The sequence below is a fragment of the Artemia franciscana genome, chromosome 18 (genome assembly GCF_032884065.1).
Source record: "Artemia franciscana chromosome 18, ASM3288406v1, whole genome shotgun sequence".
Taxonomy (NCBI): domain Eukaryota; kingdom Metazoa; phylum Arthropoda; class Branchiopoda; order Anostraca; family Artemiidae; genus Artemia; species Artemia franciscana.
The window spans coordinates 21,831,513-21,857,739 of record NC_088880.1 but is presented as its reverse complement, the minus strand read 5'-3'; the positions used below and the strand labels follow the sequence as shown (position 1 = coordinate 21,857,739).

Below are 26,227 nucleotides of genomic sequence, written 5' to 3'. Positions count from 1 at the left end.
CAACTATAATCACTATGATGAGTATCACTAAAATAAGGATTCCAATCCCAAGAAGAATCGCCTTTTTCTTGCGTGCTTTTGTCTGAAAATAAAGTCAGTGATAATTTTTGTATTCAATCAAAAATTTATTTTTTTTGTATTGCATATTTGCAACCAGTATTGCGTACAGTGCTTCCTTATTGCGTGGAATTGCGCGCAACAACAATCAACCAATGCTTTCATTATCCCTTAATTCCCCTAAAGAAATACCAAATTTCCCCAAAAATCAGTAATTTTCACTTCGTGTTAACGTTCGTATATCTACAGACTTTTTTTTTTGAGGGATAATTCGGAAGACCCAATTTTCATTCGAGGAAACCACGAAAAATTCGGGAATAGTGGGTGCACTGTAATCAACAGCTAATAACACTGAGAAACGTAGTTTTTCAGTAGGAAACCATTTCTTTGTGCTTTTAGCACCAGCATGATTAATGAGTTCCTTAAATATGGTGGCTCTGAGGTTAGGAATAAGCTACTGAAGATTATGAACATGATTTTTGAAAAAGGGGAAGTACCCAATGATTTTAGGAAAACCTTAATTAAACCACTGTATAAGAAAGGTGACAAGAGTGAATGTCGGAATTATCGAGGCATTAGTCTGGTCTCTGTAGGTAGCAAATTACTGAGTAATATGATACTTTTTAGACTGAGACATGCTGTAGACAAAGTTTTAAGGGAATAACAATGCGGTTTTAGAAAAGGTAGAGGATGTGTCGACCATGTTTTCACTCTTAGGTTAATAATTGAGAAGTCCCTTCGTTGTCAAACACCTTTGGTCCTTAGTTTTATCGATTATGAGCAAGCTTTCGATTCTGTTGATAGAACAGCGTTAACAAAGGTCTTATCGTTATATGGTATACCAGAAAAATACATTAAAGTGATTTGCGCTATGTACGAGAATAATACTGCTGCGGTTAAGGTAGGAAATGAGGTTAGCAACTGGTTTTGTATTAAATCAGGAGTTAAGCAGGGTTGTGTTCTATCCCCCTTTATATGGATCATTTTGATGGACTTCGTCTTAAGGAGCACAGGAAAGGCAATTGGAGACCATGGAATCAAATGGGGAGGAAGAACGCTCCTGGACTTAGATTATGCTGATGATTTAAGCATATTAGATGAAAGTGTGAGCAAAATGAATGAATTTTTAGAGGTTTTACGAGTTCAGGGTGCTAAAATAGGCTTGAAAATTAATGTTAAGAAGACTAAGTCACTAAGGTTAGGAATAAGTGAAGATGAACAGGTGACCTTAGGTAACGAAAAGATTGATCAGGTTGGGAGCTTCAGTTACCTTGGTAGTATTATTAGTAAAGATGGTGGGAGCAGTGAAGATGTTAAAAGTAGAATAGCTAAAGCTCAGGGTGTTTTTTCACAGTTAAAAAAAGTTTGGAAGAATAGAAAGATAAGCCTACAAACCAAGATTAGAATATTGGAAGCTACAGTGATGACAGTGGTCAAATATGGCTCTGAAGCATGGACACTCCGAAAAGCAGATGAAAATTTACTAGATGTTTTCCAGAGAAATTGCCTACGGATTGTTCTGGGTACCCGGCTGACTGACCGTATTTCAAACAGTAGGTTGTACGAAAAGTGTGGTTCAATCCCGCTTTCTGGGGCTATAATGAAAGAAAGGTTGAGATGGCTAGGCCACGTTCTACGGATGAAGGATGACAGATTACCGAAGATTGTCCTTTTTGGCCAACCGTCTGGGGCTACACGGAAAGCAGGTCGTCCTTGTCTGGGTTGGGAGGATGTCATAAATAAGAATTTAAAGGAAATGGGAACTTCCTGGGAGGGTGTAAAGAGGGAGGCTTTAAATAGATTAGGTTGGAGGAGGAGCGTGCGTAGCTGTGTTGGCCTCAGGCGGCTTGGTGCTGCAGTGAGTTATTAGTAGTAGTAGTAGTAGTTTTATGCTGAAGCTAAATATGCAATTCACCACCTTATAGCTTTGTCAATTCTCCTAGAATCAAAGTGAGCCAATTAAATAAAAATGTCCCGATTTTCAAGACGAATCCACCATCAAGTATTATCTTTAAATAAAAGTAAACTGTAAATTAGATTTATTTTTTATTTTTAATTAGCCTAAACAAACTTTCTTACAATATTGTTAAATAATGGTATCTTCTTTACATACGAGGTTATTAATAGGTAAATTATTACTATTTTACGCCATTTAAGTTATGAAAGTAGTCTAATACTTAAATTCACCTACTTAACCCTTTCATGCCTCTAAATCACCGTATGAATGCCACTCTCCATCTAACATTTTTTTTGATGTTACAGAATTTCGGCATTTTGGACAAAAAAATAAATATAAAATGAAATCACATTTGAACTCGAACGCAAAACAACACCAGAAAATGTTCCTACCCATTTTTTCAATCATTCATTCGGAAAGTATTTTTTTTAATGATTGCTCAGAACTTTCGAAATAATTGTTTAGATAAGGAAAATGTTGAATACCAGTTTCGATTGACAATAAAAGTTACATTATTTTCCAATATTTTATCATCGACCCCCCCCCCCCAGGAAAAGCTTCAATTGTATTCCTCAGTGAATTTTTCGTTTACGATTGGATTGTAACTTGGGAAGTGAATACTAAAAAATTTATATTCATTTACAATAGGACTACGAAACTTAATTTTCATTGATAATCCTTGAGCCGGATTCTAATTTTGGATTTCAAATCGTTAGTCTCGCTTATCAGTAAGATTTACTGATCTAATAAAATAAGTAAGATATACTTATAAGTATATCCACGCAGAAACAAAGTGGACGATATTCTACAAAGGGGGCCCGCGACATTGAAAAAAGGGAAAAGATGAGAGACAGTTTGTAAATCAAAGTTTCAACGAATGGAGAGCATAGTCCAAATTTCGGGTTTGGGAATATTTTTCGAGTTACTAACTCAACCCCTACCCAAACAAAACCCTAACGTCTCCAAAAATCAAAATATTTAGAAAAGATTTAGGCTTTCAAAGATGGATCTACAACTCAAATATGAACCCTATTTCACTATTGGGAAGATATTTCCCAGCTCCATTTCTTCCTTATTTGAAAGGTTGAACGATTCTATGCAATTGGGCCATAAGTTAATAAAAAAAAAAAAAAAACTGTCACAGAATCGAGCTTAAATAAAATACATATAACAATCAAATATATACTAATATTTATAATTAATCATACACGCTACATACATGATTAAATATCGAATCTGAGAAACTTTACCTTTTATAAATCATAAAACTATGTCAATTTATTAAACGATTTCCTAAATTTTTTAGCACTAAACTTTGTAGTAAAGTTGCGATGGCAAACAGAAGAAGCTGCTAATAAAAATGAAACATATAATAAAATAGCGAAATTTTAAGATATATAATTAGCTATTTTAATTCTAATCCATGCTTTTGAAATATATGACTGTAAAATATCCACTTAGCAACGGATTTAGAGTTGATTAGTAAGTTATCTTAGTTATAAATCTTAGTTGTTTGAGCAAAAAAAGAAAAAAGAAAAAAAAGGCATGGATATCACATTAAGGGCTCAAAAAGATGCATCGAGTGGTGCATCCAGATTGTACATAGCAAATTAAAAAACTTTTTTTTATACCAAATTCCAACTTCATTACAGTCAGAAAACTTATATTTACTGGGTTTTCAGAGTTACTTCCAGTTTACTTGCATCAAGGCCCCCTCCCAGTAATGAAGGGAGAAGGGATATAGACACTGGGTATGTACAAAAGTTCTGTAATTGTTTTTTCAATTTAGCATAAAGAACCAACTAAACAATAATGCAAACCAAAAAAAAACAAATAGTGAAAAGTAACAAAGTCGCATAATATTCATATATTGTTTAGTGTCATATTCAGGTAGTAAAGGGCGAGGATGGGCGAGGAGGGGCAGGTATGCAGTCAATCTGGAACCAAATCTTAAAACAAATTTTTTTTAATTATTAAATAATATAAATTATATTATATTATATATAATATATTTATAATATATATAGTATATTATATATAATATTATATTATATTATATATAATTATATTATAATAATATAATTATATTATTATATTAATTAATTATTATATTATTATATAATTATAAATTATTATATAAATCAATTATAAATTATTATATTTTTTTTAGTGCGATGGAGTAAGAACCTCGTTTCTATAGTGTTTTGTTTGGAAGAGCAGATAAACTGTCCCGTTATCGAAATAAATACAAAAAAGAAGGCAAAACAACAAAATCAGTAAATTTAGTTCTTTACTTAAGGCTATGTCCAGTCGTTAGGGGTGCTGGCCTTAGACGAAATTAAAGGGAAGACAAATATAAAATTGGTAGTCTTTGTGCAAGATTCCCCTTCTAAGCCAGAAGCTCAGTTTACGTATTTCTGAATTGAACGCTATGATAACCCAATTCTTAGTTCATTACATTAAGAAAATTTCCAAAATGATTTTCACTGTTGCCTCCAATTTAACCTGTATCCCAGCCCCCTCCCCATCCTAATGCAAATCAAAAAATATTGGGATGTTGGTAACTTTCTCCGTGCTTTCTATTAGTTTACCTATTAGTGAATGTCCTGGCGACCTAGCACTAAATCGTTTTCTGTTACTCTTTTTTCATTCAATCTCAGTATTTAATTATTATTCGAATCAAACCAAAATTCTTATTAAATTTTTAAACTAAATTCAAGCATTCAATTATCAGGTGAAACTTCTTTTCTATAACTGCCAATGCATAGGGTCCCAGAAAAGCTGACTTTAAGCCAGACCTGATTTTTTTTTAATCAAAACTACAAAAAACGTATAAACCCTTTTCCCGAACACGGAAGGATAGAGATAGGAACTTACAAACAGATATCTAGGCCCTAATTTAGGATGTTGATGCATTAATGAGCAAAATAACATTCCAAGCTGGCAAAAAGCTAATATTCTGCACTTTTACCCCAAAATGAATTACCTGATAGTTGCTTGCTGTTCGTAATTGATTTGTCCCTTCCTCAACTCGCATTGTAGCTGACTCCACATTAGCTTCTATGCTATCAATCATTTCACCTTGCTCATGAACCATGGTTGCCAAGTCTTTGAAAATTGTATTAACATCTACAATATCTGACTGAAAACAAAATTAAATGTCGAAATTATTAGGCTGCAAAATCATTGACAAAATAATTAGCCTTGGTTATAGTTGCTTAGTAAGTAATTGCTATAGCTATTAACTAGTCATAGTCGAATATCAAAACCAGCCAAAAATAACACTAGAACGGCAGCTTAGGGACATGATTCGTTATAGAGAACGACTGGAAACTGTAAATTTTGCAAAAAGAGAAATACAAGTCCATTTCTTGAATATCTACGATTAAGGTCATCTGCTGGGAAACATAAGAAAAAAGCTGTATTCATCAATACCTTTTCAGGGCAAAATTAGAACACAAGATAACAAAATAAGCCGAGTTTGAACACTAGAGAGATGGAGCATGCAATCTAAAATCCCATTACAAATACCTCAGTACCATCCATTTATTCGATGAAACAATTGCCTCTATTTAGAAACAAGATTTAAAAGCTCATATGGCACTTGTGACGATGAGCTCTAGCAAAAATCTAAGAATCAATAGATTGATTTAAAAGGAAAATCAGAGTCTTAATGCCGGTCAGGACTTAAAAATAAGATCCCAGAGACACGAGGTCCTTTTAAATATCAAAATTCATTAAGATCCAATCACCTACTCGTAAGCTAAAAACACCTCATTTTTTCCTAGTTTTTCCTCTCCCTTCAGCCCCCCAGATGGTCAAATCGGGGAAAACGACTTTGTCAAGTCAATTCGTGCAGGTCCCTGACACGCCTACCGATTGTCATCGTTCTAGCACGTGCAAAAGCACCGAACTCACCAAAGCAATGGACCCCCCTAACTCCCCCAAAGAGAGCGGATCCATTCCGGTTACATCAATCACGTATCTACGACATTTGCTTATTCTAGCCACCAAGTTTCATCCCGATCTCTCCACTCTAAGCGTTTTCCAAGATCTTCTGTTTCCCCTTCCAACTCCCCCGATGTCATGGGATACAGTCGGGATTTAAAATAAGAGCTCTGAGACAAGAGTCCCTTCTAAATATTAAATTTCATTAAGATCCGGTCACCCGTTCTTGAGTTATAGATACCTCAATTTTTCTAATTTTGCCGAGTTAACCCCCCCCCCCCAATTCCCCCAAAGAGAGTGGATTCAGTCCGATTATTTCAATCATGTATCCAAGACTTGTGCTTATTCTTCCCACCAAGTTTCATCCCGATCTCTTCATTCTAAGGGTTTTCCAAGATGTCCCGTTTCCCCTCCAAGTCCCCCAATATCACCGGATACGGTCGGGATTTAAATAAGAGCTCTGAGACACGAGGTTCTTCTAAATATCAAACTTCCTTAAGATCAGACCGCCCATTCGTAAGCTAAAAATACCTCATTTTTTTTCCACTCCCTCCAGCCTCCAGATGGTCGAATCGGAGAAACGACTGTTATCAAGTCAATTTGTGCAGGTCCCTAACACGCCTAAAAATTTTCATCGTCCTAGCACGTCCAGAAGCACCGAACTCGTCAAAGCACTGGAAATCCCCCTAACTCACCCAAAGAGAGCGGATCCCTTCCAATTATGTCAATCACTTATCTAGAACTTGTGCTTATTCTTCCGATCAAGTTTTGTCCCAATCTCTTCACTCTAAAAGTTTTCCAAGATTTCTGTTTCATTATCCCTTCATAGGCTTGCCGATGAGCTGCAAAAACTTACCAACCTCAAAACGTCGTCAAAGTGACATTTTCTTAAGTAAGTAATTTTTTTTACAAATAAATTATTATGGAATTTTTACAAATAGAAAATTATTAGCTTGTATAGACCAAAGAATTATTCTCACTGTTCTTAGTTTTTCTGCAGTTGACTTATAAGGAATCGAAAGTTTGATTTTGTTTTCAATGAACATTTACAATTTACCAAGTCCAAACCATAACAGCATATATTACCGAAAAAAAAAAAAACAACACCCAGCCTAAATTCCAGCCTGTCAACAATATTACAATATAGGTTGCCAAGTGGGAAATTTTCGCTTGGGTACAACCAGGTTGACATTTCTTGTTGCCAACCTGGTGGTAAACAATATAGGGTGGCTGCAATATATTCAGTGAGTAGAGAAGTATGAAAACAATTCAAGGAAGGAAGTAGATTACCTCCAACTGTCTTATAGCTCGTTCCCGTTCTCGAAGGATTTCTAACTCAGCTTCATCTTGTAATACAGCTTGCATTTGACTACGCTTTGGAGTTCCATCCAACTGGATCAAAGCACCGGACGCAGCAGCTTCATCACCTAATAATAGAATCATTAAAAAAGTATAACTAAATTTCCAAGAGACATATGTACTATTTCTCGAAAAAAAAAAAAAAAAAACTGGCTATGTTATAACTTGAAACAACTTCTAAGGATTTATCTTCATAATTAAAAGACGATACCTTCAACATTTTATAGTATGTAAGACCAAATTGAAATGGGTCTAAATGACGATTGCAAGTATATTCGTCCAATAATCTTTGGAATTTGTCCGATGATTCTAAGCTATGTTATCGACCAATAAACGAAAAACTCCTCATCTTAATTCCATCTAATCTTAAAAAAAACTTCTCATCGTAGGTCACCTATTTTTCAGCAATTGGTTATTTCTCCACGTTGTCTAAGTTTTGTCATGGCCATTTACTCAAAAAAAAAAAAAAAAAAAAATCAAAATTAACCGTTATTAAATTAGAACTCTCTTTGATCTAAACTCCATTTATATATTACGCAGAAAACCTTTTTAACCGACACATTTTAATTCACCTGCCTTTTTAGCATGAGGATTCAGTATGCTGCCATATCTCACGGACAATTTTTAGAAACGAGGGAAATCCAAGAATATCCTGAAGCTCAACAATCCTATAGAATTTTAGCCTCGGTTTTAACCTTAAACTCATTACAATTGGGTTTGAAATCTCTTCATTCTTTAGGAAATTTTGGACCTCTATTACCTCCTTTTCTTTTGTGTATATTTTAGAAAGAAATTCTTAAAGGCTACATAGTAAAAAAAAAAAATCTGAGAAGAGTCAAAATCTTCACCAATAAACCTAAAATCTTATTTATTCCATTCATTCCTTGTAGCTAACAGCGGACTAATATCTTGTATTTTTATATGAACATTTAAGAACTAAAAAAAAAAAACAAAAAACAACAAAACATCATCTTATAAGATAAAGGTTATCCTCAAAACCGCTCAAACTTGCACTTTTTTGGAGAAAAAAAAATCCAAAATTATTCCAAGAATAATGCAAGGCTTTTACTCTCCAAGAGAATAAAAGTCAGAGAGATAAACGTGAATCACTTTGAAAAAAACAAAAACAAAAAAAAAACTGTGAATTACGTAAAAAATCAATAAAAACAAAAAAGTAAGCAGGTCAATGGGCTCAAGAAGCCCTAATCCAATAGCATGGTGTAAAAGAGTTTCAGCAGATGACGCTACTGTTCTATTGGGCTGCCGTGGTCTTGATTACTTTTTTTAATTCCAGAAATAGCATCTATTTTTTTTTTTCAAATATAACTGCCTTAGGAGATCTTTCCGCAAATCAAATTTGTGATTGACTGCAAGCTTTTGGAAGAAGCAAAAGTTATTCGATTTTTTAAAAGTTTATATGATAATAAATGAAATTATACTAGAAAAAATTGCTCATTATGATAAAAATTTTACAAAAATTTTATAAGAAGAAGTAATCCACTTAGCTCCAAGTAAGTTTACTGGTATTTAGCTTTTTGGAATATACTGCTTACCAAAAGTAATCGGACTATGACACCTTTGGCATAGCCAAGCTCATAAAAAGCGTTGAAAGATAAAAATCAACAGAACATAAAAAAAGAATAGTAAAAATATACATGAAGAAATTAATTAAAAGCTATCTGAACACAAGAGGGGTCACCTAGCTAAAATTGACTAAGTATCACCCCACCAAAAGTAAAAAATTTTGGGTTGAAAGATGTATGCTTCAATGTTTTCAACACTGCCATTACTCCTGCTCCGGAAAAATTCTCTCATATAATTTCTAAAATTTGGAACCCTGTGCACCTATAGTAAATGTGATACGACAAAATTTTGACTTTTTCACCAAGTGAATAGCTTATAGCTTTCTGGTCATCTTTGCTATTCTTTTTAAACTAGCATTACACGACTTTATTCCATATCACCCTCGTAACTCAGATTAGCTACAATTAATCTTCCTCCTTTCTTCACCATCACCAGCGATTGCAAGCTTTTTACAACAAACCCTTTGTGCTTTCTGACGTATAAGTGGACAAAACTTATTTGTCATAATGAAAATTAGACTTTTGAAAGATTTAGATTTTTATTACCATTTTAAATTTAAAATTCTAATTCCATTTCTAACAGCTTAAATTTCATCATTGTGACTAACAATGCTGAAATTATTCATTTTTAATCAAAGCACTTTAATGCTGACTAAAATTTTGGATTTTGAATATATTTCCTAATTTTATTTATGATATAATTTTATGTTCAAATTAACATATCCAATGATGAAAAGGGACTATTAGAACTAAGATCAAATAAGAAGTAACTATTTCTATACATAAAGAAATTTATTGCACAGTATACCATGATTTGTTTCGATCACCTTCACTAAGCTTAGCCAACCTGCTTATAGAGCTTAAATTAGGCAGGACAGTCTATAAAGATCACTAAAACTTAACACATGAGGCAACATCGTTCTTTAAGAATTCTTACAAAATGTAAAATATCTATAAGCAGCAATATAAATAATTTACTTAACAAAATAATTAATGGCACCAAAAATTTGGCTCTAAAGAATCAATAATGTTGCTTATTTAATTTAATTCTGTGTAAGTTCGTTACTGTTAATAAGAAATATCTCCTACCAAATGGTCCATAAAGGTTTGATGATGCGGCTCTTGTTTTTCTAATCTCCTCCCTCTCTTTGGATGCTGTGGCTCTTTGTGATGACTGAAATGCATTGAGAGCAGTGGTAAATTCACTTGTAAGCCTATCCTTCTGGAGTTTCCAACGTCTTTGCTCTCCTGCACTGGAGGGCTGAGGCAAGTTTGATAGATCTTTCAATAGCTTGCTAGTTTCTTTTGCCACCTGACCAGTATAATGCTGAAGATGCTGTCTGTAAAGTTAAAACATCTCTATCTATATAATTGGTAAGTTTCTACAACTAATCTGGCTTCTGTGTAATGTAATGGGTAGCTGAAGCCTAAAAGCAAGTGTGTTCTCCAGCGAGCTTTTACTGTTTATAAGGTCATTTGGTTTCTAAAAACCAGATGGAGCATACGCTTTTAATTTCTTACGCCTGATGTCAAACAATATTAAAAAGTGACGAATTTTGTATTTTTCAGGGGAGGGGAGGGGGCAAGATGTGCAAGAAGACTTACAATTTTGTTTGCGAGAAAAAAGCAAACAATGTTTTCTCTGTTCCTCCCAAAATAGTGTATGTCATAATTTTTTTTTCTTTACAATTCCTGTTCTCTGATAGGTTCTTTAGCTAGTTCTATATAAGAAGAGAATAAATAACATTGACATAAAACATAGTAAATATAGATTAGTTCATTAATTAAACTGAACACAAAGACATCAAACTACATGGCAAAACTGACAGATCATTGGGGCTTGATTTCCATCTTCAAATAGGGAATAACATTGGCTGTACATCGTGTATTTTGAATAGCCCATATGGATTGGATCTTTCGTGGTAAAACAAAACCAGAAAAAAAATATATATTTCAAGATTAAAAAATTGTGCACATACAATAACTTCATAAAAACCAAAAACTCACACTTTTGTCAACCATATAGGAACTACTCTTGGACAATGAATAGTATACCCTTAAATTTTTCAAACAAAGTTTTTATCTAAAAGAGATGGGTTAGTAGCCAGAAAGATAGATAGTAGTGTCCATTTTAAAGTTTTCCATTAAAAACTATTTTATAACTTTTCTTGTCTTCATTTCAAGAATAAGAAAAGGCTATCCTCATCACCAGGGCAGTCACGTATGGGGGGGGGGGCTCCCCAATGTTTTAGGGCACTCGGTAAAAAAAATTTTGTCGGTAAAATCGTGCCAATTTTTTTCGGTTAAGCCCGCCAAAATTTTTGTTCGGTTAACAAAGACCACGGAAATACTGACATGTCATTTACAGAAATCTCAATCTTGGTCGGTAAAATCAGTAGTTCTACCGACTCCCGCCGTGACTGTTTTTTAGATAAGATATTCAATTTTGAAAATTGACTGTCACAAGTCCCGAAGGACCGAATTCGTATTTCGGAGTCATAAAGCCATGAAAACAAAAAGAATCATAAAACAAGGCCAACAACAAAAAAATGGCTAAATAATGTCAAGAACAACAAAATCAGAAAGGCAAAGCCATTCATTAGTCAAAAAGAAAAGAAAAAAAATTAAGTGGCAAATATTTCAGAAAGTTAAAAAGTTAAAAAAAAAACCTAAAAAAGAGTGAGATAAAATTAGCGTTAAAAAGGTTTGAAAGAGAACATATAAACAAAGGGGAGGGAACAAAAGAATCAAACAAAAGAATCGTTTTATTTTATCAGTAATGAAGGGGATAAAGGTTTTTTCATGCCTGGAGGTTAAGCAGCGGATGGGGGACAAGATAGGAACGGGTTCAGGCAGTGTCTGGATGGGGAGTGTCTTTTGGGGAAAATCTTTTCTGTACAAAGGTTTATTATTGCATTCTTTGCAAAATGGAGGCAAAACGTTCCTCTCCTGTGCTCAAGAGTTTCCAGCTTGGCCTTTTTAGAAGGAGCGAGGATGGTAACTTAGCTTCTTTAAAAATTATTCTCAGGGCTCTTTTTTAAATAGGTTCTATTTTTTCTGATTCATCACGGGAGATGCCAGGATGCCAAACTGGACAGGCATATTCAACATGCAGACGGACAAAGGAAACAGATCCGTAAGGAATAGGATGGGGGAACGTTAAATTTAGCTTAAGGAGAGACATGGACGGATCAGCTTTATGGACAGTATCTTTAACGAGAATATTGTACTTTAAATTAGAGGACATTGTAACCCCGAATAATTTAAAGGAAGACACAGAAATATTTGGGAGGATATGGTTGAGGAAAAGGGGTAAGGTTTTGAGGGAACATATTGCCGTTTTCATAGATTTAGAGGGGTTTACTCTCATGTCCAAGACCGCAGCGTCATCTGCAATATCATTGAGGATACTCATAGGGTTACTTACTAAGTTTCGGTAGCAGTTTTCAACAACCGTTAGGTCATCCACAAATTTGCATCTGTCGGGAAATTCCTTAGCGAGGTTATTTATCATAACAGAAAAAAGGAGGGGAACTAGGAGAGTACTTTGGGGTACTCCATTATCCACAGGGAGGGGACTGGAATAATGATTCCTATATTTGACTACCTGTGATCTATTTGATAAAAAGGAGACAACCAATTTAACCAGGAAAGGATCAATACTGAAATCATTTACAAGTTTCTCAGCCAAAATATTGTGATTAACAAGGTCAAATGCTTTTTGAAGGTCAATGGAAATTAAATTTAGCCAGTAGTTAGGTTTTTCGAAAATTTTTCCAATTGAGTCAATAAGAAAAACAAGGTAATAGGAATTAGAAGCGGATTTGATGTTCCCGAATTGTCTCAGGTCAGTAAAAGGTATCTCTTTTAGCCAATCCGCAAGGAATCCTTCATATAGTTTAGAGAATATATGAGTGAGTGAAATAGGACGAACCACTTCAAAACTAGATTTTCCGTCTTTCTTATTCAAGGGGGTTATGAAACCCTATTTTCGAATTTGCGGATATTGGCCAGACTCAGTAATCTCATTGAAAATAACAGACAAGGGCTTTGAGAGAAAGTCAGTGAAAACACTAATAAGAGGAAACGGGGGTTATATAAAGGGCAGACTCTTGTTTTTCGTAGTTTCCCAATTTTTCTTTCGATCTGAGACGTAAATATGGAGGGGAAAGCAGGTGGGAGAATATCAGTAGGTAATGTAGAAGGATAGTAGAAGAAAGGAACTTGTTAAGATTATTAGCAGTAATTTCTGGGGATTCAGGTAGGTTGAAATCAAGCTGATCGAGACTCCTACAACACAACTTTTTAGCATTTTTTTGGTTTATTGGTAAACATTTCTTTGCCCTTGTTCTTGTAGTAGGATCGGAAAGATTTACGTATTTCCTTTTTAATTGCTTTTCTTAGTTTATTAGCTTCATCTAGTTTACCATTTCTGAAAATGATTTTAATTTTACAGATGGTGCCACAATTTTCAAATTGGTTAAAAAAAGAGCATGGAAATAGTGATATGACATTAACCGAGATCTCAATCTCGGTTGGGAAATGCAGCGGTTTTACTGACTCATACAGCGATTTTACGTACCGTATTCAAAACAGACATTCTGCTAATTATTTATAAAACTGTCGGTAAAAATGACCAGCCAATCTGTAGAATTCCTCACCCCCCCCCCAAACATTTTGGGTAGTAACGACCTTACTCACCATTTTAACAACACATGTCAAAAATGCTTACATTACTGATGTACAATAGAGTGAGATCTATCTAGGGTGGCGGCAACCTTTTCATACTTCCCTGAGAGTAGTGGGCACACATGGATCAAACAACTACTAAATTCGGTCACCATAAAGCCACTGGCCGTCTTGCCTATTGTCTGCCTATCATGGATTTTGTCTTTAATACACTGTTGAGGCTGGATGGATTTATGCCAGTAACGACTGCCAAAACCATACCAAGGAAGGGGGAGAGTCAATCTCCCTGGACATATGAAAGGCCAATCATGGTACAAGAAAAGACCATTGAGGAACAATCCAAGGTAGAAGAAAGGCGTTCTCTAGCTAGTAGTAGTTCTATGAATCAAGTGGTACTTGCTGCTGACGGCTGGTGAGTGGCTCAGCCTTCTCTTATTAAGGACGAGCGTTGCCTATCCAAGCTGGTTTGAAATGGGTGAGTTGGTTTTGGGGATGGTGAAAAACAATGGTGGACACCTTGAAACTACCAAGGAAGGTTCTTCTACAAAGAGAAAAAAAGAGAAAAGCAAGCCCTATTTCAAAATCACGCCCAATGGGGGGCAGGTATAGCTGTTTTTTTGTGGAAGCCTTTATGCCCCAATCCTTGATTCAGTTTGTTAAGTTCTCCCATGATAATAACAGTATCTATCTAGATCATTAAGAAATGTTCTATATTAATAGGCTAATCCTTATACCTTATTAATTATACTGGAAAAATTTGTTGTTAGAAGTAAAGTATTTTCTTGCAATATGGGGTTCAGTCTCAGATTTTGATTCTTACAAACTTACACCAACACTTACAAGAGACAATCTTAACATCAGATTTAAGGCCCAAAAGCCCTTTCTTAAGTTTACAGTAAAATTCAAAGTTGGAGAAGTGAGAATACAGGATAATATTTATCTTTAGAGAGGCTATAATAAACTCTTAGGCAACTTATAAAGCTCAAGAGCATGGATCATTTTTAGCCACAGCTTGTTTGTTTTTATTGGTTTAAGTGCCTTTAAACAAAATGAAATAATTGCCACCCTGAGCCTGGGGATCAGCCATAGATGGTAATCCAGCTAATCCAAGGTTGAGATTTTGTTACAACACAGGTGGAAGTTGAAAAACAACAACAGAAGTCTCCTTGCTCCTACCTTTATTAAACACTTTTTAGAGAATATGCACATATTTATATACTTTCATATCTTGTAACTTAAACACAAAACCAAATTTCCACAAATAAGACAATGATATCAAGTTTTGGGAGAGGGAGGGGACCCTCTTCATCATGGGTTGAACTGGGTAGAAGAAAGGGATATTTTAAACTGATGTACAATGCATCATAAATTAGTCAGTTTTACTGATTCTACTGCCAAGCCTAAAGTTTTTTTTTTTTTTTTAAACCAAAATGTCAACCTTGGTTGGTAAGAATGACCAGCAAGTTACATAATTGATTGCCCTTGCCTCCTTTTTCATGGATATTTTGACAATCGATTCATTTGATACTAGACTAACATCATTCAAACACACTTATTACTCCTCAAAATCATTTCTTTCATGTGGCGTCTCCAAAGTCCCTTTTTAAATAATACAAAATATAAACACAAAAAATGTTTTTCTTTTCTTAGTCAAATTCCTTCATATAATTTTTTTTTTCTTAATTTCATTTCTAACTGTCACAACAGTTTATGTTTACTCGAAATGCTAGTTTGACTTATCACACGTGGAATTCTATCTACAAATTAGTGTAAGACATAAATAAACTATTAACAGAACTTCAAAATTTTCAAGTTTTGTCTAAGTCTATATCAAAAAAAGGCAAGCTATAGATCATGAAAACTAGTTTTACTTACAGTTTGCTCCGAAGCTGTTGATTATCACTGGGAGTTCCAATTTGGGAAAATAGCTGCTGGATTTGACTGACTACAAAAAAAAGAGAAAAAAAATTAAATAAAATAAATGACAAACATCATACCTGCTCAAAAAGGGGCAGGGGGAATCCTCCTCACTAATATCAAACTATAAGAATCCCTATAAATAAAGGATTAAACTTTGTGCCTGTTCCAAGCCCTGTTCCAAAAACAAATCTTTTTATAGGCCATTCCACTATCTGTTTATGTCACTTGTATGAACATGAAAAGAAGAAAGAATGAGGAAAATCCCAAAGAAATCAAAAGAAGATCAGCTTTTATCAATTCTTCAAAATGACTAGAATGATATTTTAATTGCTATTTTGTTCATATTATCTTTGCCCAAAGTAGTCTAAAAAATATTTAATGGTTTTGTAACTAAAATAATGATAGCTTGCTCAGTGATAGCTTTAGACCACTGCTTATTCTTGAAAAAACACAGGCCATGTCTTAACTGTGTCCTTTTTCAGAAGAAGTTGACAAAGTACTTTTAGACTTTTCCTAACAGCTTCCTAAATTTGAGACTTTAAATCAAGCTTTACATGCTTGATTCAAGTATATTTTCAAATTGCCAACTTGAAAGAAGGATTTGTCATACCTTTGGCTTGCTTTGCAAACCTGTTTCAAGTATACTTTCACTGTTGAAGACTTGAAGAAAGCTTCAGTCTATGATTTACACAGGGCATGTTTTGCAAGCTTGCATCAAGCACAGTACCAGGAGACCAAGCTTCACTTAGTCCCTGGCACTCGGCAGCCATGTATATATTTGTGATTCTCAAACAACAAATTAGCATAATAATCAGGTTATTCTTTAGTTTTAAGTCATGACGTGGCAAATCGGCAACTTCAACTGCATTAAGAGATTCCACCGTCTTTTCCTTTTTATTTATCCTTCACAGAATCTTATATTTTATTCTAGTTGTATTCTCCTGGGGATTTGTTGTGATTCTTGCTACCACTACCCTTCTAACTGCAGATTTTTGCTGTACACCATATTTGTTGATGATTTGATATGATTCTTACTGCTGCTTGGGTTCTAACCATAGACTTTATGTTGTCCCTCATTTTCATTTGTGATTTGTTGTTGCATGTCTTCTAATCACAGATCTTGTCATGCTTCTTTTTTGTTCATTCCTACCTCTGAGATTCTTTCTGTGCCTTTAGCTGTTTGGATTCATTAAATTCTGGTACAAATTCAACTCCTCCTTTTTATTTATCTGTCAGAGAAATATAACTTTTACAGTATTTGTATCCTTCTAGGAGGCAATCAACAATCTCAGCATTAATTTTACTTACTCATTTGATGAAGGTACTAAAATAATATGTTCCTTCATTCCATTGTAATTCTGATTTGTCTTCTAGCTGCAGATTTCATCGTGCAAAATTCTTGTTTTTGACTCAATGTGGTTCTTGTTGTTGCTTGTTCCATTCCATTTGCTTTAGCTGTTCAGGGTTATTTGTCAGCTTGTATAATTTTGAATGCCTCATAGATATCAAAAATAATATGATCACCCATATTGAAAAAAATGATATAAGTTAAAATGATATATCATTCACATAAAAAATACCTCTCCAAAACTAAGGCTCTAAACAAATTCTCCCAAACTTTGCCTTATCTAGATAATTTTTTCAGGCCAGAAAATCTCAAACTACCAATTTTCAAAAAAAAGTTTATGGGGCCTTTTTCAAGAAAAAATGCATACACAGTAATTAGTTGCTTAAATAAAGCATATTTTCAATACTGGAGGCTTGAAGCAAGAACTTGCCTTGACTGTAACTTTTTTTTGCAAGCCTTTTTCAATCATATTTTCAATGTTATAGATTTGAAACAAGCTTCAATAAAAGATTTGCTTTGGTATTGACATGTTTGTTTCAAATAAAGCTTTAAAATTGCAGACTTTAAACAAAAACTTGCCCTGCCTATGGCTTGTTTACAAGCTGACTATTATTAGCCTAACAATTATTACATACTACAATTATTACAATATACTACAAGCAGCAATTATTAGCCTAAATTTGGAAGAAATATTCAATAGGGATCAAACACTATATTTCTTTTGTCACATTGTCTTCTATGGCCTTTTTTTTAAAGGGAACACTATAAAAAAAGTGGTACCACCAGTGATTGATTGCAATTGGATACTAATATTATTTGTAATAATTTAAAAAGTGGATAACAATTGAAGGTAATCTGATTAATAGAAACATCCTACATAATATAAAGTGAGAATATAATTGCTTTAGCGTTTCCTTTTAGTTTTATATACATTTCTAGGGCTGTATCTGGGTAAATATATGGTGGTTGACCTTTTTTGAGGGATAAATACAAAACAAACAAAAGTAGTAGTTAGATTCCTTATTTTATGCTATTTCCAAATATTATGGTTAATTTTGAACAATCCCCCCCACCCTCCTTTGATGGTCCCACATATGCCCTGAAGATACATAAAAAACAGTAAATATATACAAGATTTCACAAGCAAAGTAAGGACAAGGTGATCACAGTCCTTGATTCTTTTTTTTATGATCTTTCCAAATACAATAAACAATTCACTCACAAATACAACCCCCCCCCCTGCTCCTGATGGTCCTGTATATAGCCCAAAGAACATATTTCTCCATTACAGCAATCTATTCATATGACAGAACAGATAGTGAGCCTAGAATCTACCTGACAAGTATTAGTAACAAATATACAAAAACTACAAGAGTTTTTTTTTTAGCCAAACCTTGAAATTAATGCTGCCAAAGTTAAAACAATCAAGGGGAGGTCCAAGAGAGAATCTAGACAAGTGTCTATTTTGGACCCTAGCCCCTGAGGATAATTCCAAAGCAATAGTTGCAACAGTTATTGAAAATGGCAACTGCCTGAAAATATCTGATGCAGAATATAATCTTATAACTAAAATGGAGGAGAACAGTGATTTGTGTACACTATAATGAAATCAATACTGCAGATCCTACGCCTGCTCTAAAGCCCACTGCAAGTGTTCAAGATATTAAAACAGTAATATCTAAAGCAAGACCTTCAGACAGGTGTTTCTAATACCAGTGTACAACCAGAAAACATTCCATTCAGAATTGAACCTCATTAAAGATAGAGTAAACAGTACCAAAACAGATGTGGCCTCTAAATGTAGTGCAGAGGCAGAGGTCCAAGCCACGGATTCAGGCTTTCACCAGTCACTGGAAGCAGACATGTGCCAAATTGTATGTTTACTTAGAGAAAAAAGATTACAGAAGAACACCCTAGGGGTTTATTGCTTAAAAGAGCCCAGTGACAACTCAGTGGCAGTCAAACAGTTTTTCACTGATGAGTATGGAATTTCATGTAACCAAATAGCTAACCTTTGGCATCTAAGTATTGTAACTGGTGCAATCAATAGCAATACCTTGCCACTTGTTTTCACCTCTCCAAATCCATCTCTCCAAATCCAATAGAAAATCCTTTGTGTTTTCAAACAGTTTGTTGTAATGAACTGTAAGGAGCAACCCGGCTCAATAGTAACCAAAACTCTAAAAAATGGAGTTTTGATATCAATGGCTACATCAAAAGAATCGCATTTTAATGCTGGTTTTAATTGTATAAGTTTCATCAAGTTTAGTCTTACCCATCAAAAGTTACGAGCCTGAGAAAATTTGCCTTATTTTAGAAAATAGGGGGAAACACCCCCTAAAAGTCATAGAATCTTAACAAAAATCACACCATCAGATTCAGCGTATCAGAGAACCCTACTGTAGAAGTTTCAAGCTCCTATCTACAAAAATGTGGAATTTTGTATTTTTTGCCAGAAGGCAGATCATGGATGTGTTTATTTTTTTTTAGTTTTTTTTCCCCAGGGGTGATCGTATCGACCCAGTGGTCCTAGTCTTGCGAGAGGGCTCATTCTAACGGAAATGAAAAGTTCTAGTGCCCTTTTTACGTAACCAAAAAAATTGGAGGGCACCTAGACCCCCTCCCATGCTAGTTATTTCCCCAAAGTCAACGGATCAAAATTATGAGATAGTCATTTTATTCTGCGTAGTCGAAAAACCTTATAACTATGGCTTTGGGACGACTTACTCCCCCACAGTCCCCGTGGGAGGGGCTACAAGTTACAAACTTTGACCAGTGCTTACATATAGTAATGCTTATTGGGAAGTGTACAGACGTTTTCAGGGGGATTTTTCGGTTGGGGGGAGGGGTTGACAAGAGGGGGATATGTTAGGGGAACTTTCCATCGAGGAATTTGTCATGGGGGAAGAAAATTTCCATGAAGGGAGCGCAGGATTTTCTAGTATTATTAAAAAAAAAAACAATGAAAAAATAAATATGAAAAGTTTTTTACAGCTGGAAGTAAGGAGCAGCATTAAAACTTAAAACAAACAGAAATTACTACTCATATGAGGGGCTCACCTCCTCCTAATGCCTCGCTCTTTACGCTAAAGTATTTTTAGTGATTTCAACTATTTATTCTACGGCTTTTGTGATTCAGGCGTCATTCTTAATAAATTGGGACAAAATTTAATCTTTAATGTAAAGAGCAATGCACTGACGAGGGGGTGAACCCCTCATATATGGGATAAAAACATGAGATTACGAAAGTTCGTTACGTAAGCTAATTTATAAGTTACGTTTATCTTTTACTAATAAAAACATTCGTAAAAAATTAAAAGTTTTAGTTGCCTTTTTAAGTAACCAAAAAATCACAGGGCAACTAGGCTTCCTTCCCCGCTCCTTTTTTTCTCAAAATCATTCGATCAAAACTATGAGAAAGCCATATAGCAAAAAAAAAAAGACTTGCATATTTCGTGTTAATTATTCCTCTGCAGAGAGCCAAAATCAAAACATGCATTGATTCAAAAACGTTTAGAAACTAAATAAAAAAAACAAGTTTTTTTAGCTGAAAGTAAGGACCAACATTAAAACTTAAAACGAACAGAAATTACTTCGTATATGAAAGGGGCTGCTTCCTCATCAACGCCCCGCTCTTTATACTAAAGTTTTTTTTTTAAAGCAGAGTTGAGAGAAAGAATCAAACTTTAGCGTAAAGAGCGGGGCGTTGATGAGGAAGCAGCCCCTTTCATATACGAAGTAATTTCTGTTCGTTCTAAGTTTTAATGTTGGTCCTTACTTTCAGCTAAAAAAAACTTGTTTTTTTTTAATTTAATATACACAAATGAACAATACAAGTTCATTATGATTGTTCTAAACAGAAATACAGACAGCTTTTAGAATATTTGGAGAGGCAGGTTGCAACAGGGGAGCCAAACCTTGCCATTTGCAACTTTAAAATTGTTTAAAAAACAAGGAAGACCCTAGGGTTGTATCCACACCAATTGCAATGAACATTTAGAGCCCTAAGTAGATAAGCATGTAAAAATGTAACTATATTAAGGTCTGAAGACAATTCAAGTGTTAAATCCCCCAGAGAAGTAATGTCTATATGCAGTTAGGATATACACCAAAATGAAAAAGATTTTGAGAGCTAATTACCTTAAATTGCAGCTTGGAGCAATCTAAGGGTTTCCTCCTTGTAGGCTCTATGAAGAATTAAAGACGAGTTGAAGACTCATGGGCCTCCCAATCATATTTCCACTCAACAACACTCCATTCAGCATCCACTCTTGATTTTAAAGTGTCGAGACAAGTTGTAGAGATGGCATATTCTGACAGTCTATTCCAAAGGCTGGTGACTCTGTTTGGAAAGAACTGATTTCTCTGGTGGAGTCTGCATGACATTTTCTTTGAATGACATCTGGTAGAACAGATGGTGGAAAACAAGAATAAATCAGGGACAATGTTTGTCAAAATAAATTTGAAGGCAGTTGTCACATCCCTACATTTGCACCTATATGTTAGGCTTGGTAGTTTGAGGCAAAAAAGACGTTCACAAAAGGAGACTGTTTGGAATTTGCTAATCAATTTTGTTGCTCGCCTTTGGACTGCTTTTAGGGTGAATTCGCCTTTTTTGTAAGAAGGGGATGCAAGTGTCCTGCCAACTTCAAGTTTAGGTCAAACAAGAGCTTTATATAGGGTTGTCATGACTCCTGGAGAGTGGCTGCTGATAGTTCTCTTTATTATTCCTAGGGTCTGGTTAGCTGATGAAGCAGCAATAGCAGCATGAGAATCAAATTTAAGTTTCTCATCAACCAAAAGACCCAGATCTCTATCCTTGTGAATAGCCTCAAGTGGTAGGTCATTGAGTGTGTACCCAAAACGTAAGTTATTTTCCCCAAAATGAAGGACAGGGCATTTAGATGTGTTGAAGCTCAATAACCAGGCATTTGCCCAGTTATTAAGCTCATCTATATTGTGTTGAAAAATATCTGCATCAAGTTTGTCTCTGATACCACCAACAAGTTTGAAATCATCTGCATACAAAATTAAATAATTGTGTAATACACTAGGGACATCATTAATAAAATATTGAAGAGGGTAGGGCCAAGGATAGTACCTTGCAGCACACCACTCTTGACTAGCAATGAATTGGAATAAATCAGCATTCCATGAAATGTGAATATTCTGACCTGTTGAGTCCTTTCAGCAAGAAACGTCTTAATTCAGCCACCAACTTGGTTGCTTATTTCTGCAGCACGTGACTTGACAATCAGTCTCCTGTGCCAGACCCTATCAAAGGCTTTGGCTAGGTCAAAGAGGGCAACATCAACAGGAACTCCCTTGTCTATCAAATCTGTAACAAGATTGTACGATTGCATTAAATTTGTGTCAACAGATCTACCACTTTGGAATCCATGTTGAGAACAGTGAAGGATGCCATTCTTTTCAAGATGTTTAATAATAGCATCATGAACTATTCCTTCAATCACTTTGACAACAGAAGAGGTGATACTGATTGGCCTGTAATTTGCAGCAGAATTTCTTTTCCCTTTTTGAAAACATGAGTTATGTATGCTTTTTTCTAATCCACTGGAAGTTGTGCAGCTTTGATTGACTTTTGGAAGATTACAGCTAATGGGGCAGCAAGGATATCTTTAGTATGTTTGAGAAGCCGAGGATGAATATTGTCAAGAACTTTAGATTTATTTACATTAATTGAAGAAGTTTCTCATTCACCATGGATTAAGTTAATTCAATATCAGGCATAGCAGTAGTGATAGGATAAGAAGAGAGTGCAAGGGGTAGGACATCCTGACCATCAAGAAGTACCGAGGAAAATTGTTTGTTCAAGACTTCTGCTTTACTTTCTGGTGTGGATATCACATGTCCATTTTCCCAAAATCTGGAATTGAGTGTTCGCCTGGTTTTTTTAGTTGATGCATGCCTCCAAAAGAGTTTTGGATTTAACTTGATTTGTTGAGCTAGTTTATTTTCGGAATTTGATTTTTGGAATTGACTACTAAATTAACAACAGCACAATGTGGACCCTCCCTAATCACGATTCAAACACTTATTCCTTACCAGGAGTAAAAAACAAACATAGTCTGTAAGTCGAGGTTTTTCTGTTCTTCATAATAATGTTGACCAAACTGCTATCAAATTGAATGACCTGAAATCGTTGATGCATTCAATTGGTCATGATTGGTTCTTCTGATTAAACTTTATCCTACCATCAAATAGCTGCAGATTGGAAGAATCTCAAATTAAGATGATAAGACACAGTATAGTTTCTCATTTACCCTTGACCAATTGCAGATGCAGAAATCTAGCATTAGATCTATCAGTCTTATAAGTCTTATATTTGTTTTATGTAAAGTACTTGAGGCCATCATAAACTAAACACTGGTCTCCCACCTAAAAAAAAATCAGCTGCTTAGCAAATGCAAACATGGTTTTAAACAAGATACTCAATTGATACCCCCCTAACTAAGTCATATGATTTTGTGACCAGACTCACAGATATTGGTCCACTAATTGCTTAACCACGCTAAAGCCTTTAACAAAGTTCAACAACAACTACTTCTTCTAAAATTAAAGACATATGAAGTGCATAGAGATACTGTAGATTGGATAGAATCCTTTTTAATCAGTAGAAATCAGAGAGTAATGGTGTACAACTGCAATGGCAATGTTGTCTTTTCTGAATTGCAACCAGTCAGGAGTGGAGAACCTCATCTTGGGCCTTAGATTATTCAGCATGTACATATACAAATGTGTAACTTAGTTTAAAAATCCTTTGATGCTATATGCAGATGATTGCAAGCTCCTAGGACTGGCCCAAAAAATATAAGCCAGTCAAGTATGCACAGAGGTTAGAAACAGCTATCCAAATGGTCATCAAATTGGTATCTAGAGTTCAATACATGAAAATGCAAAGTCCTATACCTTGGACATAACAATACAGAACATCTTTATTTTGAGTCATCAGTCTCTGACCTGTTAAGACATTTTAAGACCTTACAATTAAGTAAGGCTTAAACCTGTGTTGCAAGACTAAATGACGAAATCAAAACAATTTTGTCCTGAATGCAGATTACGGGTTACTTCAAACGCAGTCAAATGTGTTAATTGCAGTTCTTGGTTCCATGCAAGGACTGAAAAGTGTGCTAGGATAGAAATCACTAGTTTGAATAACTCCTGGATGTGCCTAGATTGCTCTACTAAGTCTAAGGTAAATTGTACTTCTTCTCCAGTGCTTTCTATCCCCCCATGTGGAACTTCTCGGACACCCCGTACCCCTGTTGAAAGAAGAAGGATTCTTAGCATTCTAAGTGACTTCAGTAGCCCTAAACATTTTCCAGACACTCTGCTCAGCCAGTTTCCTCTATTGACTGAAGAACCAACCGTTTCTAACAAGGCTGGCACTAGTTTGTGTGATCCTACAATTTCCCTTGTCCCTCCCCAGCGCCGAGGCTGTTCTGAAGGGAAGACAAATGCAACTCGTCAAACAATTGACTGTAGCATTGATAAATCAGTTCAAACGGACACTGTCCCTACACCCCCCATCTTACAACCAGATATTAAAAAAATCTTGGTTTTACAAGAAAAGTTAACGGATGCATTAACTTTCATCTCCAATTTTTTGACAATTCACCAAAGCGATCTAGCAAATCAACCTGCATATAATTCCATTTTGAATGAGGTTATTAACACTTTCATCTCTGACCATAAAAAAGTGCAATGTCCATAAACCAAATGAATATTGATAAAGGACTTAGAGGATTAAATCCAGTGATACCTGTCACAACAAGTGACACAAATCCGGAGATTTTCATTGACCTCAATCCACCCTTGATACAGCCTAATTATAATGGTAACCTTGATTACCACATTACAGATGCTCAAAAACGTATGGACATTAACAAGGTGAATAGCCTGCATAATAAGACTGTCTCTCCTGATTATAAACTAAAATGTGCTAATATAATCTTGGCAGGTTCTTGCCAATTAGGAGACAATTGTGTATTTGAACACGTTTTTCTTCAACCAAACTCCAGCCAAAAAGTGTTTTCGAAAATAGAGTTAAGGCAAATTACACTAAAAAAAATGAGCTCAGTGATTTTCAACCAAGTGCATCAACAAAGTTCCAGCAAAAAAGTTCCAACAAAAAAAAATGTGATATGCAAACATTTTAATCATAATCGTTGTAAATTTAGTAAGCAGTGCAAATTTTTACATATATGTCGTAATTTTATTTCAGGTAGTTGTGGTTCCATTAAGTGCAGTTTTGACCATGTGAAGCTTTGTCCAGTTTTAGCTTGTAATAACAAATATTGTAGTTTTGCCCATGCACCAAAAGTAGATGATGTTAATTCTTCTCCCTGGGGCCCTGTTCCAGTGTCCCTGTCCAAAGATAAAAATTGTAAGAGCCACTCATCTCCCTTCTGCCGTCCTTTTTTAGTGCACCGCACTCAAGCAAAAATTTCTCATCAAAGTTCATCAGGCACAGCTCAAAAATCGACAAACCCTTCCCGATCCCGAACTCTCCTCCCTTACCCTTTGCTACCACCTCCCCCTCCCTGCATACAGAAGTCCTATTTCCTCCCCCTCACAGTATGCTGCTCTATACCCTCCCTACTCTGCCAAAAACCAGCAATTTCTTGACGGACATGAATCACTATTCCCAACCAGCCCCCCTTTCCCAGCACCTTACGAAACCCCACCCCAGCCCATTCGTTTTATCCCTCGTGCCTACCCTGTCAACGTGACTCAGGTCTGAGACTTTTTGCATTCAATAATTGTCTTGTAATGAATCCTAATTGCTCTCCTCGTGCTTCATCCATATCATTGCCCATTCCCCCACCTCCAAATCCCCAAGACAAATCCTTCTCTTACTCTAATAATTCATCTATTGATGTTGACTCTAATAGTCATCCCATAAGAGTCAAATGTGCTCCCTTGGTCCCTTGTTCTGACTACATTAATCTGGCCCCCGCTAAGAATACCACCACACCCCCTGTACCCATTTGTAATTTAAATAAAGTTAAGTGTAAAAATGGTACCTTTGCAGGTCGTTTAAATTTCCCACACTTTTGTTAAGCAACACTGGAAGTCTTAATTTTGAAAAACTTAATGAATTAGACTCCTTTTCTAAAATATATAGATCAGACATAATCGCTATTACTGAAGTACACGCTCAAAATACACACATGTTAAAAATGAATAATTTCACCCAGTTTATTAAACTCAGACCCAAAACCCACCCTCTGGGTAAGAAAGGGGGTGGAATTTTTTTCTTTGTCCGTAATGATTTTTATCCTTCAGAAATATTAGTTCCTTGTCTTATTCCCTTTGATGAAATTTTGTGGGCTTGTGTTCGAC

General features: G+C 35.2%; 1 protein-coding gene across 1 annotated transcript in view; it reads right to left on the bottom strand.

The window, feature by feature from the left end:
- LOC136038750 (syntaxin-12-like) overlaps positions 1-26,227 on the bottom strand; it is a 32,786-nt gene that overhangs the window by 198 nt on the left and 6,361 nt on the right. The window contains exons 2-6 of the mRNA XM_065722107.1: positions 15,469-15,538; positions 9,994-10,244; positions 7,253-7,389; positions 5,001-5,156; positions 1-82 (exon numbers count right to left, since the gene is read on the bottom strand). The exon at positions 1-82 is cut by the window's left edge and continues 198 nt beyond it. Of these exons, the coding sequence (XP_065578179.1) occupies positions 1-82; positions 5,001-5,156; positions 7,253-7,389; positions 9,994-10,244; positions 15,469-15,538 (696 nt within the window). The remainder of the gene's footprint in view (positions 83-5,000; positions 5,157-7,252; positions 7,390-9,993; positions 10,245-15,468; positions 15,539-26,227) is intronic.